The sequence below is a fragment of the Salvelinus fontinalis genome, chromosome 3, assembly GCF_029448725.1.
Source record: "Salvelinus fontinalis isolate EN_2023a chromosome 3, ASM2944872v1, whole genome shotgun sequence".
Classification (NCBI taxonomy): Eukaryota; Metazoa; Chordata; class Actinopteri; order Salmoniformes; family Salmonidae; genus Salvelinus; species Salvelinus fontinalis.
In genome coordinates, this window is record NC_074667.1 from 75084642 (window position 1) to 75105702 (window position 21061).

Here is a 21061-nt window from a genome sequence, read left to right on the forward strand (position 1 = left end):
TTTGAAGGATAAACCAGTTATCTGGCCCTCATATCATCATGGCAACCTAATCATCCCCAGCTTCCAATTGGCTCATTCATCCCCCCCTCCTCTCTCTGTAACTCCCCAGGTCGTTGCTGTAAATGAGAACGTGTTCTCAGTCAATTTACCTGGTAAAATAAGGGTAAAATAAATAAAAATAATTCAGAAGAAAAAAAGCTCTGCATCCGATTCGATCATGGGTTAATGAAGCAGTGTGAAATATGACAAAAGACATGTTAAACCACTGGAATTACATCCTCATTCTCATCAATGGAATATTGCTGTCTGACAATAGAGGAATCCGTTCTGTCTCCTGGACTAGTCTACCCTTCTGTTTGTACATCAGTAATCCATGAATGATGAGATTGTACAATATGCTTGTAAAGAACAGGCAGGCCCGCACACTGTTGATGTTCCTCAGCAACCTGAGCAAATTAAACCGTTTTTTCGAGGTTTCAGAGAGTGACGTCACCGATTGACACGCCACTGGCGCGCACCGCTAACTAGCCAACCATTTCACACCAGCTGCAGCAGCAGGCACTGTATTTCAACCCCTATAACTAATTTTATTATGACAACTGACTGGTGTCACCACCCCTTAATTTAAAATAAAAACTATTATCATATCATGAGCATTATAATATGATGTTTTGGCTCTATTTTATTATTTTATTACTATTTAGATGATTACAATATGAATCAGTCCATTGATAGCCTATGTTCTTTTTACCCTACTTTTTTTATTGTAGCGTATTGGACCCTAGATTTTCCTCGGTTTGAACTTGGACCCATTTGTATGTATGTAATCCTTTATGACCATATGTACCTCTGTGATTAATTATGATTGACTATGCGCAAAAGTGATGATTTGTGCCTCTGTAACTTTCTCACTTATCATTTGTCAAGATTCATTAATGATGATCCATAATCATGGTAGCATCCAAATGAATGTATAATTGTTTAGAGACATTATAATTTTATTTACAATAAAAGTGACTCCAGAATGACACAATTCATGATTTACCATTCATTTCCATTGGGCACAAAATAATCTGAAACACAACCTGAACAAACTGCAAATGCATCCATCAAGTTTGTAGAGTCACAAACTTGATGTAGTCATTGCATGCTAGAAATATGGTACCAAATAGGCTACCGGTACTACTTTGATTATTTTAATACAAATGTACAGTACCAGTCAAAAGTTTGGACACACCTACTCATTCAAGGGTTTATCTTCATCTTTACTTTTTTCTACATTGTAGAATAATAGTGAAGACATCAAAACTGTGAAATGACACATATGGAATCATGTAGTGAATTTGTCCAAATGCTTTTGGTTTCCTAAATTGAAGGGACTATGTACAAAACGTGCTTTAATTTCTAAATAGTTTACTGACCTGATATGGATGAAGATGCCCTCAAATTAATGCTGACAGTCTGCACTTTAACCTCATAGTCTTTGTATCAAATCCAGTGCTGGGTCACAGAGCCAAAACAACAAAATGTGTCACTGTCAAAATACATTTGGACCTCACTGTATATTATTAGAGAAGCTCTTGAATTATGTCTCTGTAGTTGCTTTGTCACATGAAATTAGACGTGATAAAGCAAGACTAGTCAAATGAGTCTACTAGTGATGGGTTGCCTAGTAGACTGAGACCGTTTTCAGTTGCATGCCACTGCCCCGACATCTACTGCTAAAAACCCTCTCCTTTATAAAACAATCTCAAATTCTTCACCAATTGTGGAGGTTGAAGTTGTAGTACCTAGCTAGGCAAGTAACGGCAGGGATTTCACCTCACTCCTATTTCGCATAATTTACTGGCTACTATATCATCTTGAAGCAGATAAAATGTCTCTTCAGAGCTGAGTTGTCAGGCAGGAAGAGAGATGCTCATGAGTTTGATAGAAGGACGGTTAGAGGAATGAGTGGGTCAGAAGATGGCGGAAACTAATATTTGTTTGAAACTGCTAGTGAGTCGAGTGAAGCTAATAGTGCAGAAAGTGAGAATGAGTGGGTTACAGTGGCGAAGAAGAAGGGAAACAAGAGAAGTAAAGCTGTGTTGGAAAATAGGAAACCACTAGACTCATTTTGGGTTGGAGTCAGCGTTTTGGATCAATGCTACTTGGGAAATCCATTTAACGTCTCCAGGAAAATGTGGAATGTGTTGGAAGAAAGTGTGGAGTCGGTGAGAGTCATAAGAAGTGGTCTTATTTTGATTTTTTGTGTGTCTGCGGAACAGAAGAAGGGTGTTTTAAGACTGAAAAGGATATCGGAGCGGAATGTTTCCTGCATGGATTTTCGTAGCAGGGTAACTATCAAGGGGGTTATTTCTGGGGTGGCGCAAGAAATAAAGGCAGAGGATATAACTGAAGACATCGATGGAGTGGTTGGTGCACGCCGACTGACCTGTATGGTGGAGGGAGAAAAGAAGTCATCCATGCTACTGTTCTTTGATGAAGAGTCTCTCCCTACTCATATAAAGTTAGGATTCACGAGATACCCTGTAAGAGCTTTTGTGCATAAGCCCCTTCAGTGTCATACATGTAAAATATTTGGTAATGTGTCAATTGTGTGCAGAAAGGAAGAATATTGAATGCCAGAAAAAGGGAAATATTGCAACTGTGAAGGTGAACATGCGCCTGAATTCTTGAAGTGCCCTGGTGAAGGAGAATGAGGTGGTAAGGGTAAGGAGTGTCCAGCGTGTCTCCTATCTGGAGGCAGTGAGAAAATTAGAAGGAACGAGTGGCAGGGAAGAAGCAATGGTAGTAGAGCCACAACCAGGGAAGGTTTCTCATCAACCAAGGGATAGTGAAATTCTACATGCTAAAAAGGTGGATGTTGTATTATTTATTGCAATGGTCATAAACTGTACAGCACAAGCAGAAAAGTCTACAAAAATTGGAATCATTGTGAATGCCGCTGAAAGTTTATTTGGTTTTCTGATTTCACAGTCGAGGCTGCGCAATAAATCCTGTTGGTGAATGTAGCCCCATCACAGGCCCCTGAGCCTGTGTAGAGATGTATTTTGGAGTGGACTGTCATTGAAGACGTGTGATGTTTATTTATTTTTTTGTTTACATGTTTTATTTTGTATGGTGTTGTTTTCCCCCTTTCCCGAAATGTGTTTATGTTTGTTTCTTATTCAATACCCGTCCAGCTGATGGCTGTAATGCACCATTATCATGTGATGCCAACCGCCGTTAAATTCGAAGAAGAAGATTGTCTCATCAGACTCGTTTTGACTGATGATTTGTCGCATTTTGAATCAGGCACGTAAACATCTCAATATTATATAGACTTGATATAACAAAGCTATCCAAATAATGCACATGTGTTATTTCCCTAAATCGTGTATTTTTAATAATGTTTATTTAAATGTAGCTACATTTAAAATACGCAAAATGTACCGAGAGAAAACAACGCTAAACAGGCATGTTAGTATCCACCTCTGGGGTCCTGCGAGGAGACATTGCCGCGGAGGATTCTGGTCTTCTTTCTTTCTAGCCTGGGTTCGTAATCTGCAAACATGGGTACGATAATGTCCTATTTTTAACGGAACGTTTACAAAATGTATCAGTGTCTTTTCTATATTGACATGGACTTTGAATGTATTCTTACCCATTTCGTTATTATCGTGGCAGAACAGGATGTATTTCTAGACATATTCTGAAACTTACCACCAGCCAACTAGCGCGAGCTCCGCAACGTGGAGACGGCCATATCATGCCGTCAGTGCTGGCCAGCGCTTCCTTTTCAGTCACCAAACATTTATGTAGCCAGTTACCAGAGTTTTGGTTACAAAGTTATTGAAATGGATGTGCACTCTGCATAAGCAATTTGGTTTAATGTAACTAAATTATTTCCCAGTTAACTTAATTGTTACCTGCTAAAGTGCTAATGCGGTGTTCATGTCCGGATATCTTCTGTAGCTACCGGTAGTTGGCTGACTGGTCAAACAATGTTTTGTTGAACAATATTAATAAGTCAAAAGCTAGCTATCTACCATTTAACTATTTACTTGGTATCCCTTCAGGAAAGTGTCGTGGTCTGCGTACAGCCAGGAAGCTGCGTAACCACCGTCGTGAACAGAGATGGCACGATAAACAGTACAAAAAGGCCCATCTCGGCACTGCCCTGAAGGCTAACCCCTTCGGAGGCGCTTCCCACGCCAAGGGAATTGTACTTGAGAAAGTGTAAGTACATCACAACACCCCTAATATCCTCACTAATGATCAGGGACCGTACTGAGAAAGTGTCTTGTTTGGAGTGCAGATCTGGTTTAAGCATAATCTGAAAGCCAAACAGATTCTAGTTCAGCAGCACTGCTACTCTGGGACACGTTAATACAGGCCCTAATGTCTTCTCTGAGTATCAATGTGTAAAGACAAGTATGCCATTTCCAAATGTTTCTATCCCTGTCTTACAGTGGTGTTGAAGCTAAGCAACCCAACTCCGCCATTAGGAAGTGTGTCAGGGTCCAGCTCATCAAGAACGGCAAGAAGATCACCGCCTTTGTCCCCAATGATGGTTGCTTGAACTTCATCGAGGTAAGAGTTAACTAGTCAGCCTGGCACCCAAACATTTTTCCAGAGTAGTGTTTTTTTTTAAATTCAACTACTTTAACATTTTTATTTATATCCATTGTGTAAAGCAGGGGTGTCAAACTCATTCCATGGCGGGCCTAGTGTCTGCAGGTTTTTGGTTTTTCCTTTCAATAAAGCCCTAGACAACCAGGTGTGGGGAGTTCCTAACTAATTAGTGATGTTAATTGATCAATCAAGTACAAGGGAGGAGCGAAAACCCGCAGACACTCGGCCCCGTGGAATGAGTTTGACACCTGTGGTGTAAAGGATCTGATGGGTGAAGTTTAGTGTCTATAAACTGTGCCTGATATCCACTAACAAATGCGAGACTCCCCATAAATAACAGGGCTGTCTACAGTGAGATCAAATGAGCCTAAATATTTGATGTGCAGCCTGTATATTTTGATTTTAGGAGCTCCAGTACGCCTAGAAAAATGTTAATGTTCTTAATTCCATTCTACTATTTAGATTTGTGTGTATTGTGTCTATTGTTAGATATTTCTGCACTGTTTGAGCAAGGAACACAAGCATGTGTATGTAGCAATACAATGTGATTTGATACCTTAACTATTTTCCATTGTAGCTGTTATTTTACCAGGTAAGTTGACTGAACACGTTCTCATTTACAGCAACCACCTAGGGAATAGTTACAGGGGAGAGGGGGGTGAATGAGCCAATTGTAAATTACTTTGTACATGTATTTTTCCCCTTCAATTTAAGCGCACGTGCTCCTTGTAAAAAGAAATAACGTCAGCATAGAGCCCTGAATAATCTAAGAAAGAAAATAATAATGTGTGTATGGTGTGATGTAGTCTCGGACGATATTTATGGTGTTCAATGATGCATTTTGTCGTGTGTATTCAGCGTGTTTCCCTTGGTCTTTCAGGAAAATGACGAGGTTCTGGTGGCAGGATTCGGTCGTAAGGGACACGCCGTCGGTGATATCCCTGGTGTCCGTTTCAAGGTGGTCAAAGTGGCTAACGTCTCCCTGCTGGCCCTCTACAAAGGCAAGAAGGAGAGACCCAGATCTTAGACAGTTTTGATGGAGAAATCAATAAAATGTTTTCACAATTCCAGTCGGTTTGTTGTGCATTTTGTTGTGATTTTGATATTATGTTGCAGAGATGGGCAACTATGGTGGTCCTCGGAAGTGTATGTTGTTTTTAGTTCCTTTTCCAAATCACCATGTAATTTAGATCTGGGATACCAGGTGTAGTGTGTGTGTGTGCCATTGAAAGAATCAGCTGACATTCTGGCCCCAGAGGACTGACGTTTCCCATCCTGGTTCCTGATCTGAGGGTCTTCTCTGATTCACTTCTACATGTCCAGGTTGATTATTAGAATGACAACTCAAGCATTTTTTTTTTTAATAAAGTTAATGTCCTCAAGATGTGAGTGTGTTGGCGCGTGATCGTGCCAGCAGAGCATCAGTGGTGCCGATGTGTTCAGCTCTACCCAAGCTGTCTGTTCTGGCAATTACATCTCCACCTGTTCCATTTGCTGTTTTATTTATAGCTTGTTAGAGGGATTGTAATGGTTTGACATTGGGTGTCTTGATTGGTCTTAGAGTAGATGCATTTCATCTTGAGTCAAGTTTTGCCTCTTTGACATGTCACATGTACCCCTCCGGTAATGAAGAGGACTTATTTCATGCAGTGGCATCGTCTGGAACTAACAGGCATGGATGTCAGCTGCCAATAAGAGGCAATGTCTTTATTTTTCTCAACCATGATTGGTGTATCTTATTTCCTCATACACTTGCCCAAATTTAGCCACACCTGTTGACATATAATTTACGGTCCTTTTTAACCGATATAAAAGCTGTCCAACAGATTGTGTGATCCTTGTTTTGGTCTGGCGTAGTGCTGTAGCGAATGATTTCGAAGGTGGGAGCATAGATAGCATTGGCCGGAACATTTGTTTTAAAGACTTTTAGTCTTGAGCTTGAAGGACCAGACCGTTGAATATGGTAAGAAGGATCTTAAGACATTTTACACAATGATACTAATGTCCAATAGTCTAGACATATATTGAGACATGCAGTGTTAACCTGAATGACAAATGAATTGGTGTTGGGGTGGAAGAGGATTTTCTGCAGATTATGAAAGTGACATTTTTGGGGATAATAGAAAGGATATGAAGTGGACAGTTTGAATAGAAAAGATCCCGTGACTCGTCGCCAGCTGCTGCTGAAATTATAATTCAGTGGGAAAATTCTTTCAGTTCGTTTAGTACTTTGTCACAGACAGAAGACATGCTGTCAGATCATTCTTCTGTTGTGAGAATAATCTGTACTTTCCCTAATCCTTTTTATACTGAACAAAAATATAAATGCAACGTGACAATTGCAATGATTTTACAGAGTTACAGTTCATATAAGGAAATCAGTCCATTGAAATGAATGAATTAGGCCCTAGTCAATTGATTTCGCAGGGATGCAGACATGGATGGGCCTTGGAGGGCATAGGCCCACCCACTGGGGAGGCCCAGTCAATCAGAATGATCCCCCCCCACAAAAGTCCTTTATTACAGACAGAAGTACTCCTGTTTCATCAGCTGTCGGGGTGGCTGGTCTCAGACGATCCCGCAGGTGAAGAAGCCGGATGTGGAGGTCCTGGGCTGCGGTTGTGAGGCCAGTTGGACGTACTGCCAAATTCTCTAAAATGACTTTGGAGGCGGCCTTTGGTAGAGAAATTAACATTCAATCCTCTGGCAACAGCTCTGGTGGACATTCCTGCAGTCAGCATGCCAATTGCACGCTCCCTCAAAACTTGAGACATCTGTGGCATTGTGTTGTGTGACAAAACTGCACAAGAGTGACCTTTTATTGTCCCCAGCACAAGATCCACCTGTGTAATGATAATGCTCTTTAATCAGCGTCTTCATATTTTGAGAAAATATTTTTTTTTTCTGCATATGGAACATTTCTGGGATTTTTTATTTCAGCTCATGAAACATGGGACCAACAATTTACATGTTGCGTTTACATTTTTGTTCAGTGTACATGGACACATGCAGAAGAATGGCAATCAAAATAAATGTTCTACCAAAGCGCACATGTTATGTTTGCGACATAAAGTTTGTATGTTAAAACTATTCATAAAATGCATATTTTCAGTTTTTTGCTTTTTTTATGTCACTCGTGCCCATGCGCAGATCAAATACACAGCTGGAACGCAGATTAAGCTATCTACATGTCCTAATAACTTAAAAAGATTGCTCAGAAAACCAGGTGATCTAATATGCGTATGCTTACTTCGATTTTTGACCTTACGCAGATTAAGATAAGCAGAGTAAAGTGTTTACATGACTATTGCCGTACTCTGCCTACTGACATAATCAGTTTAATATTGAATTATTAATGTGCATGTAAACGTTATTTCCACCTAGTGGAGCTGGGGGTCAGATACATGGAAACCCTCAACTAAAGTAACATTGAATTACGGAAAAGTACTAAAACCGAATACACTAACACATTTCAATACTCCGAAGTCTCTATTTTAAATACTAAATTGTCGAGAGCTTTAAATCTAATCAATGTTATTTGTCGCATACGGCAAATACAACTGGTGTAATGCTTGGTTACGAGCCCTTCCCAACAACACAGACTTTTGTAGTAGTAACACACAAGGAATAAAATAAAAGACACAAGAATGGAGCTATATACAGTAAGTACCAGTACCAGTACATCCATTTAGCCTAACTTGCTGTAAGGTTATCAGGTTCAATAAGAGAGATTGTGGTTGTTGCCAAGAGTGATCTCACGGTTCTCTTTTCTCACAGTATTCCTTCAGAGGAGGCAGAGAGGATTACATTGAATCACTTCAGTGGAGGTGTCTGGCGAGGGATGAGAGATGGGTGATAGTGAGTGACAGGAATCCAACAGCCAGAGCCTGTGCAGGGCAGCAATCCATCCTCTCCACAGGCAGAAGTCTGGTGTCCTTCAAACAATTGGAGTAGCACAGAGAAACAGTTAATGATAACACTCTTCCTGGATGATGCTGTCGGTGAGTAATGATGGACAGACACTTCCTTACACTGGACATTTTCAAATAAGTATGGGTGGTGATTCAATTCTCTTTTTAAAAATAATGCACTGAGAATTCACTTAGAAGGTATTGCATGCATTCTTTCCGCTTTCAAAACTGTAAACTGTTCAATTGTGAATCTTAAAGGAAGAATGTTCATGCAAATAGTCTTTCATGCATCTCTTTCTTATTTACTTGCTCTAGTCTATGATCTTTATAAAAGCACGAATTCCGTCATAAATGTGAATCTGTTTGTGTCTATCAGGAGCAACATGCAGGAGCAGAAAAAGTGTCAGTGAGTGTTGTTCAGTGTGCCAGAGGTACAGAGAAACCCTGGTCGCTGGTCTGTCTCATGATCAGGTATTTATAGCAGGGGAGGTATAAATAGCCCCAGAATGGAGAAAAACGGATCCCCTTTAAACCACGAAGGACGCCATAGCCACATTACAGCCTGATTACAAAAGGTAAAAGAAAACAAACTGCGTCATAGTATAAACCTAGTCTTGGTGTGTTAGATCATATGAAAAGTTAATATAAATGAGTCATGTGGGCCTATACTAAATGTCTACTGTAAGGGGATTTTCTCTTCAATATGTAAAGAAAAAGTGAAGAATTCTAAAATCCATGAGATTGTTAGCTATAGACCTACAGCCCTTAGTTAGATTAAGATTGAAACACTGTATTACATTTCATTACAAATGCATCCTTAAAATGGAACATTTGAAACCTGCCATTTACTGCGCCATGGTCCGTTGAACACAAGCATGCTTGACATTTCACAACAAGGGGTTATGACTCATGACCTTCTATGTGTTTGCATGGATGTGTTTATGAATATTTTGACCTGGATACCTGTTATTTTGTTACACATGATGCAACATGCCAAATTAAATGAGCATGTGTAAATTATTGGGCATATCCACCAAACCAACTAACAAAAATATTGTTAGGCATAGTAAACCTGGTTGATTGATTGTGAAGGGATGGGCCTGTCACATGCATGCCATGCTATAGGCCATAGGTCATGCCAGGTGATAGTTTGTCTTGTTGAGTTTAGCTGGAGAGATCCCCACTAGAGAGACTGCAAGAGGCCTGGACATGCACTTTGACGAACTAGGATATGAAGGGGACGACTATGAGGATGTGGACACTCAATACATGATTGAACAGAGTCTTCTGGAATGTAACAAGCAGATTGAATCGCGGGATTCCAGCCTAGGGGATGAGTGCAGGTACACAGCTTCTTGCTTCACCCTTGTGAACCTTTAGAAGCACACCAGACACAGATACACAGGTCTGCCCAGATAGTAGGATAGTTATACATTTTATGTTGGTCCTGAGATTGTAAACACTTCTCCAGACATTATAAAGATGTTATAAATTCTAAAGTCTGTATCTGGAACTCACACCTTCATCATGAGGATGGTGGCACAGCTTTTATGGTGTGACTTTTTTCTTTCCACAGTCAAGATATAACAGATCATGTAAAAATCTTCTCAGCCATCAGAAACGGTGAGTAGTGAGGGCCGGTTCTGCACTATTGGTTATTTACTGTGTCTCCATAACAGTGTCTCCTTGAAAATCCTCTCTGCTTCCTGGTTTGTTGCCAGGTGACGAAGAAGCTCTCCGCCAGCTGTCTGTCAGCCAGAGTGCTTTCTCTGAAGTGGACAACAGAGGCTGGATCCCACTACATGAGGCCGTTAGTCAGAAGAACCAAAATATTCTAGAGGTCACCTTTGCAGGTTTGTATATCTTTGTCTTGTCTAGTACATACCTACACACAAGGGTCAATTAAATCATGCATTGTTTCAAGAAGATACAAACAATCAAAGGGACATTAAACACCAAAATAAAAGTTTGTCCGATGTTTTCAAAGCTCGAAAGTACACTGAACCAAAATATAAATGCAATATGCAACAATTTCTAAGCTGTTACAGTTAATATAAAGAAATCAGTCAATTGAAATAAATTCATAAGGCCTAATCTATGGATTTCACATGACTGGGCAAGGGCGCAGCCATGGGTGGGCCTGGGAGCGAATAAGCCCACCCACTTGTGAGCCACTGGGGCTTTATTGAGACAGAAATACTCACCACCCCCTCATACGATCCCGCAGGTGAAGAAGCCGGATGTAGAGGTCCTGGGCTGACGTGGTTACACGTGGTCAGCAGTTCTGAGGCCGGTTGGACGTACTGACAAATTGTCTAAAACAATTTTGGAGGCGGATTATGGTAGAGAAATTAACATTAAATTCTCTGGCAACAGCTCTGATGGACATTCCTACAGTCAGCATGCCAATTTGCACCCTCCCTCAAAACTTGAGACATCTGTGGCATTGTGTTGTGTGACAAAACTGCACATTTTAGAGTGGCCTTTTATTGTCCCCAGCACAAGGTACACCTGTGTAATGATCATGCTGTTTAAGCAGCTTCTTGATATGCCACACCTGTCAGGTGGATGGATTATGTTGGCAAAGGAGAAATGCTCACAAACAGGGATGTAAACAAATTTGTGCAGAAAATTTAAGAGAAAAGCTTTTTTTGCATATGGAAAATTTCTGGGATTTTTATTTCAACTCATTAAATATAGGACCAGCACTTTACATGTTGCATTTATATTTTTGTTCACTATAGTCAACTGTGAACATGAGTTGACGTTTCCTTTCAATTACAAAATAATATTTAAAGTATAATGATAGATCATAAGACTGACTTGATGTACGCCTTCCTCAGCATCGAGTCAAAATGCAGTGCAATGTCGGACCGACCGGGGAAAGACACCTCTGTTCCTGGCGGTGGAGCAAGGTCTGATAGAGAACGCAACCTTTCTGCTACAGAACCATTCCAGTTCTGACTGCCAGGATGACGAAGAGGACTCACCGCTAGTTATAGGTAAACCTGTCTGCATCCTCTGTTAATAATACACTCAAAACATACTGAAGGTTAGTCTCTCGTGACAGACTCCGGCTCACATGATATTTGGTTCTGGGAATAACTGAATGTAGAGCTGACAGAACAATCGACAGTCCAAATGTAAGCCTATGTAGTCCTGTCAATGAGAAGAACTCTAGGACATGTAGGATCATTACAGACCTATCCCACTTCTCTCCTTCCATCCAACAGCTATCAGAAACGATCGTCTGGACCTGGGCAAGCTTCTACTGGGGTTCGGTAGCAATGTGAACCTGGAGGGATGTCACAGCAGGACCCCCCTCCACGAGGCTGCCAAGCTGGGACGGGAGGACTTTGTGGAGCTGCTTCTCAGGTCTGGGGCCAACCCAGACGCCAGGTCCGACTATGGGCTCACGCCCCTGGCCCTTGCCGCTCAGTGTGGGCATGTGAAGGTAGTCCAAGCCCTCGTCCAGAAAGGTACAGTAGCCTATGTCAGTGGTTCCCAAACTGTGGGGTGCGCCCGGGTCCCCTCCCCCCAAAATTATATAATTATATGTATATACAGTACCAGTCAAAAGTTTGGGCACACCTACTAATTCAAGGGTTTTTCTTTATTTTTACTATTTGACTGGTACTGTATATGTATATAATTTCGAAATTGGGTAGTGCATCATCAATTCCTCTTGTCATGTTAGTCAATGCATAACTTAGAGAGACATTTATAACTTGTCAGAAATGTCCAGATCAACTAGCCCATGTCAGCTAACGTTTTTTTTATTTCGTTTTTTTAGCTCATGTATAGTTGTAATTTGTTTGTCACTCAAATATCACGAATACACATTTGACATGGCAAAATGTATAGAATTGCAAGAATTCTTTGCACCCCATGACAAATGTGTAGAATTGCAGGAAATAAGCTGTACATCTGCAAAAGTCTCTCCACCAACAAGAGGGGTGTGAACAATTTGTGTCATGAGCAGTGCTTCTGCCCATAGAAATAGACAATGTTCCCTAAGTGAAAAGGTTTGGGAACCCTTGGCTCAATTACCTTATTTTACTTGTACTGTATTAATGTCCCTGTGTCACAAGGTAGAAAAGTGACAGGTCCTATGTCTGGGTTGAGCAGGCAGAGTAAGAAGAGGCAGACAACAAAAGGGACGTTTATTTTCTTAAAGTGGCAATCTGCAGTGGATATAATAACAAAGCCCATCCCCACCCGTTTTAGTAAAAAGCTGAGGGAGGGGCTGGTGAAACTATATCAAAGTGATATCATTTTAACCATGTTTTGAGATGAGGCTATACAGTGTTTGTTTACATTTACTTTGTTTACAAATATTGGAGTAAAGCAAGCTTATATTTTGATTCTGATGTGGTACAATTGTTGAACTAAGCTCAGGAGGCATTTATAAATTGTGTTCTTCAAGAATCAATGGGTACATATCAGATGTAGCAACTGCAGATTGCCCCTTTAAGGCATGTTTTTCCATTATTCTGAGTCAAACACATTCCAGTTTCTCATTTCTGTTCAATTACTTTTTCCCCATAAATATCATTTTCACTTTCTTTTTACTCTTAAAACCAGTCTAGTTAAAATCACGCAAAACATACCAACAAACCAAAGAAATCAAAAGGGCCACATGAAGTGGCACAGGAAAGGGTGCATCCCAGCAGGCAGGCATCCATACTACTTCTTCTCATATTAAACGTTCAGCTCAAACCCCGTTGACCATTTCATCAACGAAATCATCATAGTCTGCATAGGATCCATCACGCCTCTGCACTGCATCACCCCCTGTGGGAAGCCGCCCGGAAACACAAAACAGGAGGTTGAAATCACATGATCTGTCAATTAACCAATAAAAATGCTTCATTTATTTGGCATGCAGATAGGTCATACCTGTTACACAAGCACATGCTGTATCTTATGATTTGGGCCCATATAAGGGTGTATAATTGGCATCAACTAGTTATTGTATGTCATGGACTTTGTTTTTGTTGTTCTGTACAAGCAATACAGATTTGTTGTTGTTTGCTGTTTGTATCAGGGGCCAACGTGGAGTCTATGGCCCAGGATTATGCAACAATCCTATTTGAGGCATCTGCCTCTGGCAACCCTGAGATTATCTCTCTGCTGTTGGAGTATGGAGCTGATGCCAATGTCCCCAAACATACCGGACACCTCCCCATCCACAGAGTCTCCCACAGGGGCCATTTACAGTAGGTGGCACCGGTACTGCACCCTTAACCTCGTCACAGTTCTGAGTTTAGTGCTTAGAAATCACAATCATATTTCAGAGCTCAGTTGGCCTTTCTCTCTCTCACTCTCTCACTCAATCACTTAGAGCTCTGAAGATCCTGATCCCTGTGACGACCTGTGACGCAGTGTATGAGAGTGGAATGAGCCCCTTACACTCTGCAGCTGCTGGTGGTCACACACAGTGTCTAAAGGCCCTGCTGAAGGCAGGCTATGACCCCAACTACATGTTGCACCCGTGGGTCCGACGTAACTACGACGACCAGCGGAAGTCTGCCCTGTACTTTGCGGTGTCCAACGATGATGTCCCCTCGGTCAAGCTGCTGCTGGAGGCTGGGGCCATGCCCAACCAGGACCCTGTCAAGTGCCTACAGGTTAGGCCTCATATTCACAAACAGTCTCAGAGTAGGAATGCTGATCTAGGATTTTAGATCATAATAGATAAGATTATATGGAGAGGGGAAACCTGATCCTAGATCAGCACTCCTACTCGGAGACACTTTTTGAAAACGGGCCCTCGTGGCTTTTTGTCAAATACCCTGATGACATCAACACGCAGAAACTCGTTTTTCTCAATCAAAAACTCTTAAGTACTAAACTGATAACACTTGTAATTCCCCCTGTCTTATATTCAGAACCTTTGATTGTGCATTCATTGGGGTTTCACACATCTTTCACCCCGCAGTCATTCATGCAAAATCTAAGTTTTCTTTGAAATACCATGAGAATTTTTTGTTTAGTACCCAATACATCAGATAATGATAAGCTCACCATTTAGTCATTTTAACTACCATTTAATCCAATAGCAAAAAATACAAGATACAAATGTCAAAACTGTTCTTTTTGACGTGCTGAATAGAAACAATAGTAGATTGTAAATATCATTTTCCATACATTATTTAACAAAAACTTGACATGCAATCAAAAAAAAGTATAATTTCTGTCGAATGGCAGGTTGTGAGCAAGTTGAGAAATATGTCAGTCTTACAGTTTCATTATCCGTATACAGTAAATACTCAGGGCCAATCACATTATCCGTATACAGTACATACTCAGGACCAATCACATTATCCGTATACAGTACATACTCAGGACCAATCATCAGAAATAGGGGTATTGTGAAGCAGTTGGCTCCTGTAAAAATGTAGCACGTGTTGTATGCCATTTCTGCCCCATGCGACATTATACAAGATCACCTTTTCTACGTGACTTTGTCGACTGATACAGTATCACCTGTCAATGTAATTCACATAATGAGTGGAATATATTGTTATATATACAACCCAGGTATTTCAGCAGTGCATTGTACACTACACTATAATTACAAATGGTAGTACATAGTGACTCTTCCCACTTTGTCCTATTAAAGCACACTGGCTGATGGAGAATGATGATGTAGTATTTACAGCCACATCCATATACAGTGCCTTCGGAAAGTATTCAGACCCCTTGACCTTTTCCACATTTTGTTACGTTACAGACTTATTCTTACGGTACACTGTCCTTCTCTCAGCACATATCAAATCTGCAGGCTAAAGTTAAATCTAGACTTGGTTTCCTCATAATCACTCCTCTTTCACCCCAGCTGCCAAACTAACCCTGATTCAGATGACCATCCTGCCCATGCTAGATTACAGAGACGTAATTTATAGATTGGCAGGTAAGGGTTCTCTCGAGCGGCTAGATGTTCTTAACCATTCGGCCATCAGATTTACCACCAATGCTCCTTATAGGACACATCATTGCACTCTATACTCCTCTGTAAACTGGTCATCTCTGTATACCCGTCGCAAGACCCACTGGTTGATGCTTATATATAAAACCCTCTTAGGCCTCACTTCCCCCTATCTGAGATACCTACTGCAGCCCTCATCCTCCACAACACCTGTTCTGCCAGTCACATTCTGTTAAAAGTCCCCAAAGCAGCACACATCCCTGGGTCGCTTGTCTTTTCATTTCGCTGCAGCTAGCGACTGGAACAAGCTGCAACAAACACTCAAACTGTACAGTTTTATCTCCATCTCTTCATTCAAATACTCAATCATGGACACTCTTACTGACAGTTGTGGCTGCTTTGTGTGATGTATTGTTGTCTCTTCCTTCATGCCCTTTGTGCTGTTGCCTGTGCCCAATAATGTTTGTACCATGTTTTGTGCTGCTACCATCTTATACTGCTACCATGTTGTGTTGCTACCATGTTGTCATGTTGTGTTGCTGCCTTGCTGTGTTGTCTTAGGTCTCTCTTTATGTAGTGTTGTGTTGTCTCTCTTGTCATGATGTGTGTTTTGTCCTATATATTTTTTTTTTTATCCCAGCCCCCGTCCCCGCAGGAGGCCTTTTGCCATTTGGTAGGCCGTCATTGTAAGTAAGAATTTGTTCTTAACTGACTTGCCTAGTTAAATAACGATGAAATATATATTTGTATTATTATTATTATTATTTTTCCTCCCCAATTTCGATCTTGTCTCACCGCTGCAACTACCCAACAGGCTCAGGAGGCGAAGGTCGAGTCATGCGTCCTCCGAAACATGACACGCCTATCCGCGCTTCTTACCACCCACCCGCACCAATGTGTCGGAGGAAACACTGTTCAACTGACGACCAAAGTCAGCCGCTCTATAGGACTCCCGATCACAGCTGGTTGTGATACAGCCCGGGATCGAACCCGGTTACTACATGATTCCATATATGTTATTTCATAGTTTTGATGTCTTCACTATTATTCTACAATGTAGAAAATAGTAAAAATAAAGAAAAAACACTGAATGAGTAGGTGTGTCCAAACTTTTGACTGGTACTGTAAATATTTAGACCCTTTGCTATGAGATTTGAAATTGAGCTCAGGTGCATCCTGTTTCCATTGATCATCCTTGATATGTTTCTACAACTTGATGGAGGTGGAGTCCACCTGTGGTAAATTCAATTGATTGGACATGATTTGAAAAGGCACACAACTGTCGATATAAGGTCCCACAGTTGACAGTGCATGTCAGAGCAAACACCAAGCCATGAGGTCGAAGGAATTGTCCAGAGAGCTCTGAGACAGGATTGTGTCGAGGCATAGATCTGGGGAAGGGTACCAAAACATTTCCGCAGCTTTAAAGGTCCCCAAGAACACAATGGCCTCCATCATTCTTAAGTGGAAGAAGTTTGGAACCATCAAGACCTTTGCTAGAGCTGGCCACCCGGCCAAACTGAGCAATCTGGGGAAAAGGGTCTTGGTCAGATATGTGACCAAGAACCCAATGGTCACTCTGACAGAGCTCTAGAGTTCCTCTGTGGAGATGGGAGAAGTTCCAGAAGGACAACCATCTCTGCAGCACTTCACCAATTAGGCCTTTATGGTAGCGTGGCCAGATGGAAGCCACTCCTCAGTAAAAGACAGATAAGTTTGCCAAAAGGTACCTAAAGTCTCTCAGACCATGGGATACAAGATTATCTGGTCTGATGAAACAAAGATTGAACTCTTTGGCCTAAATGCCAAACGTCACATCTGGAGGAAACCTGGCACCATCACTACGGTGAAGCATGGTGGTGGCAGCATAATGCTATGGGACGTTTTTCAGCGGCAGGGACTGGGGAATAGTCAGGATCGAGGCAAAGATGAACGGAGCAAAGTACAGTACAGTTGATGAAAACCTGCTCCAGAGCGCTCAGGACCTCAGACTGGGGCGAAGGTTCACCTTCCAACAGGACAACGACCCTAAGCATACAGCCAAGAAACGCAGGAGTGGCTTCGGGACAAGTCTCTGAATGTCCTTGAGTGGTCCAGCCAGAGCCCGGACTTGAACCCGATCGAACATCTCTGGAGAGACCTGAAAATAGCTGTGCCGCAACGCTCCCCATCCAACCTGACAGAGCTTGAGAGGATCTGCTGAGAAGAATGGGAGAAACTCCTCAAATACAGGTGTACCAAGCTTGTAGTACTGAGTAAAGGGTCTGAATACTTACTGTATGTAAATATGATATTTCAGTTTTTATTTTTATATACATTTTCTAAAAAAAAAATTTTTTTACTTTGTCATTATGGGGTATTATGTGTAGATTGATGAGGGGTGGAAACAATGTAATCATTTTCCGAAGCCTTCATTTCTCAGAACAAGAATATTTCTGTCCATTTTGAGCCTGTAATCAAACCCACAAATGCTGATGCTCCAGATACTCAACTAGTCTAAAGAAGAACAGTTTCATTGCTTCTTTAATCAGAACAACAGTTTTCAGCTGTGCTAACATAATTGCAAAATGTTTTTCTAATGATCAATTAGCCCCTTTAAAATTATAAACTTGGATTAGCTCACACAATGTGCCATTGGAACACAGGAGTGAGGGTTGCTGATAATGGGCCTCTGTACGCCTATGTAGATATTCCATTAAAAATCTGCCGTTTCCAGCTACAATAGTCATTTACAACATTAACAATGTCTACACTGTATTTATGATAAATGTAATGTTATTTTAATGGACATTTTTTTTTGCTTTTCATTCAAAAACAAGAACATTTCTAAGTGACCGCAAACTTTTGAACGGTAGTGTACGTTTACTAGGCACTGCATCATTTTGGTTCAGTAGTTATCAGTTTTGAGCATTTTTATTAAGTGATAATTAATTGTATTGTTAACAAATGACAAGTCTAATAAAAAGCATCAGCAGGTGCACACTCAGAGAAAAGTATTTAGTGTAGAGGTGCTGACTAACGGTGAAGCTATGAAAACAAAGAGAGTCGCACACTTCATATATGTAACTTCCCAGTCACTTATTGGGTAAAAAAAACACCAATGTTTCGACATCACTGTGCCTTCTTCAGGGTAATGTTATGAATGTGTGAACAAATTACAAGAAAATCATATCAAAAGTCAAATTAGTATTGCATTTTGAAAAGCAGATACATTTATTGAATATGTATCCAAATTGAAAGAGTGATTTGGTGCAGTTAACACGTGCCTTTGTGAATGTGTTTGTTGTACGCAGTCAATTGAAAATCCTCTTAGTGTTTTCAAACATGAACCATTATGATGATCTGTTTTGATTGTTGTGCATATAATTGTGAAAATGTACCACATACTTGTGAAAGTTGCACACAAAACAAACTGTAATAAAGTAGTGGATACACCTAGGTTTGAAAGAAAGGTGCACTTATCAACACACAGCAACACACTCTTTTTTCCCTCCTGCAGGTGGCTCTGAGGTCGGGTAACCTGGAGATGATCTACGTCCTGCTGAGGTTCGGAGCCAACGTCAACTACTTCTCCCGCATCAATACCACCCACTTCCCCTCCGCGCTGCAGTACGCCTTGAAGGACGAGGTTGTCCTGCGCTTGCTTTGTAACTATGGCTACGATGTCCAGCGCTGCTTCGAGTGCAACTACGGTGAAGCGTCCCATGTTCCTGATGACTATGAGGGCTGGACAAATACTGTCATCAACGACTCCATGGTAAGGGGGATATTGGTAGGGTGAATAGGTCCAGGGGTTTCTCTCTGGTCAGGGTATGTGGATGGATTATTCTTTAGTTCCTTAAAGCTAGAATATAAAGTTGCAACATCCATTTTTGGACATGTAAATGAATGATATGTACCCATTGATTCTTGAAGAATAAACGTATAAATGTCTCATGAGTTTAGGTCCGAACCCAAAATACACTTTATCATTTGAATTCAGGATTCTAGCTTTAAAACGTTTGGCTCCTAGTATGCTTATAACAAGTTAGAACACATGAAGTAATAACTGCAGGCTTTTAGTAAAGTGTTACCTACAACTGTTATGTGCTTCTTTGCAGTTTTGCGAGGTTATCTCAGTCTACTGGTTGAAAGAACACTCGGGACACGTGGTGCGTATCATGCTGGATTACGTCGATCACGTGACCTTCTGCTCGAAACTAAAGGCTGTCCTGATGGAACAAAAGCAGTGGCCTGATATCTGCAAAATTCAAGGTTGGTGGATTAACAAAACTAGGTGGGCAAAACACATCTATGTGTGCTGTTAACCATTCAATGGGAAAACAGTTATGTTTTCATAGAAGGCATAGATTGTCCATGACTATGATTGTGTAGATGGCCTGGAGTTTTTCCTGAGCATGCGACCTGAGCATGGTAAAAGTCTGGCCCCTAATTATTGGCTATAATTACTGGAACCTAAATATGTCACTCAGATAGTTGATGAACTAGGCCTACTTGACAGTCTATGTAATTGACTAGCTCGTATCTGACTGTGTCTATCATCATCATAATCATCATCCCTTCCCACAGAGAACGCTCGCTGTCTTCAGCATCTCTGTCGTCTGAAGATCCGTAGCTGTCTGGGCCGACTGCGTCTCAGGGCCCCAGTGTTCAGGCATTTCCTGCCTCTACCCAAACGGCTCAAAGATTACATCCTTTACCGGGAATATGATCTCTTCAGCCAGAAGATCCTAGTGGGCTGACAGGAAGAAGTGCATGGAGTATGAGCGAAGAAGATAGGCCTACATTAACAATTAGTCAGTGACTCAGCAATGCTATTAGTTAGAGTTTTTTACTCTCAGGGGTGCCGTCGAAATCTTTTAGTATTTTTGGAGGGAGGGGGCACATTGAGGCTTATTTGTTCATTGTGCCTATAACCCCCTGGCTCTACTGTAATTCAAACCTTGCTATTAGTCTGTCAGGCAGACGAGCTGAGCTCACTCATATCAGGTTAAAATAGTTTACTGTTATCATCAAGTGGAATTTGCTGCTTTTCACCTAAAAATGAGGGTGGGGCAGGGAGGATTGAAGAGTTTTAGTGTGTTTCAGCATAAAATAAAACCTTTCTCTTTTTTTTGTCAAGTTTCATTGTCTTAAAATGTATCAGAGCTACATGTACAATGTAAAACATTAAGAACACCTGCTCTTCCAATTTGTAAGTCGCTCTGGATAAGAGCGTCTGCTAAATGACTTAAATGTAATGTTAAATGTCTTTCCATGCCATAGACTGACCAGGTGAAAGCTGATCCCTTATTGATGTCACTTGTTAAATACACTTCAATCAGTGTAGATGAAGGCAAGGAGACAGGTTAAATAAGGATTTTTAAGCTTTGAGACAATTGAGACATGGATTGTGTATGTGTGTCGTTCAGAGGGTGAATGGGCAAGACAAAATATTTAAGTGCCTTTGAAAGGGGGGTATGGCGCACCCATTTGTGTCAGGAACTGCAATGCTGCTGGGTTTTTCACACTCAGCACTTTCCTGTGTGTATCAAGAATGGTCCACCACCCAAAGGACATCCAGCCAACTTGACATGACTGTGGGAAGCATTGGAGTCAACAT

The 21061-nt window shown here is 41.1% G+C and overlaps 2 protein-coding genes across 3 annotated transcripts; both read left to right on the forward strand.

Annotated features, from left to right (window-relative positions):
* The first annotated feature begins 3450 nt into the window (after nucleotides 1-3450).
* Nucleotides 3451-5687, forward strand: LOC129851457 (40S ribosomal protein S23). The gene is made up of 4 exons (XM_055918008.1): nucleotides 3451-3558; nucleotides 4062-4221; nucleotides 4455-4575; nucleotides 5498-5687. The coding sequence occupies exons 1-4, from the start codon at nucleotides 3555-3557 to the stop codon at nucleotides 5642-5644; spliced, it is 432 nt and encodes a 143-aa protein (XP_055773983.1). The 5' UTR covers nucleotides 3451-3554; the 3' UTR covers nucleotides 5645-5687.
* A 3111-nt stretch (nucleotides 5688-8798) lies between these two features.
* Nucleotides 8799-20572, forward strand: LOC129851459 (dynein axonemal heavy chain 12-like). 2 transcript variants are annotated; one of them, XM_055918009.1, is made up of 11 exons: nucleotides 8799-9103; nucleotides 9697-9871; nucleotides 10105-10151; nucleotides 10250-10381; nucleotides 11372-11530; nucleotides 11762-12007; nucleotides 13576-13747; nucleotides 13873-14158; nucleotides 18959-19216; nucleotides 19560-19713; nucleotides 20029-20572. In XM_055918009.1, the coding sequence occupies exons 2-11, from the start codon at nucleotides 9738-9740 to the stop codon at nucleotides 20199-20201; spliced, it is 1761 nt and encodes a 586-aa protein (XP_055773984.1). In that variant the 5' UTR covers nucleotides 8799-9103; nucleotides 9697-9737; the 3' UTR covers nucleotides 20202-20572. The 2 variants fall into 2 exon arrangements, with proteins under 2 accessions (XP_055773984.1, XP_055773985.1); XM_055918010.1 differs by lacking the exon at nucleotides 8799-9103 and having other exon boundaries at nucleotides 9121-9871.
* Nucleotides 20573-21061: the final 489 nt, after the last annotated feature.

Bases quoted from the DNA above. Each gene is read 5' to 3' on its own strand.
- LOC129851457 (XM_055918008.1), top strand. The intron at 4,222-4,454 runs GTAAGTACATCA...CCTGTCTTACAG, and splicing joins GGAATTGTACTTGAGAAAGT to TGGTGTTGAAGCTAAGCAAC. The intron at 4,576-5,497 runs GTAAGAGTTAAC...TTGGTCTTTCAG, and splicing joins GTTGCTTGAACTTCATCGAG to GAAAATGACGAGGTTCTGGT.
- LOC129851459 (XM_055918009.1), top strand. From the start codon at position 9,738: ATGCACTTTGACGAACTAGGATATGAAGGGGACGACTATGAGGATGTG. The intron at 14,159-18,958 runs GTTAGGCCTCAT...TCCCTCCTGCAG, and splicing joins ACCCTGTCAAGTGCCTACAG to GTGGCTCTGAGGTCGGGTAA. The intron at 19,714-20,028 runs GTTGGTGGATTA...CCCTTCCCACAG, and splicing joins TGATATCTGCAAAATTCAAG to AGAACGCTCGCTGTCTTCAG.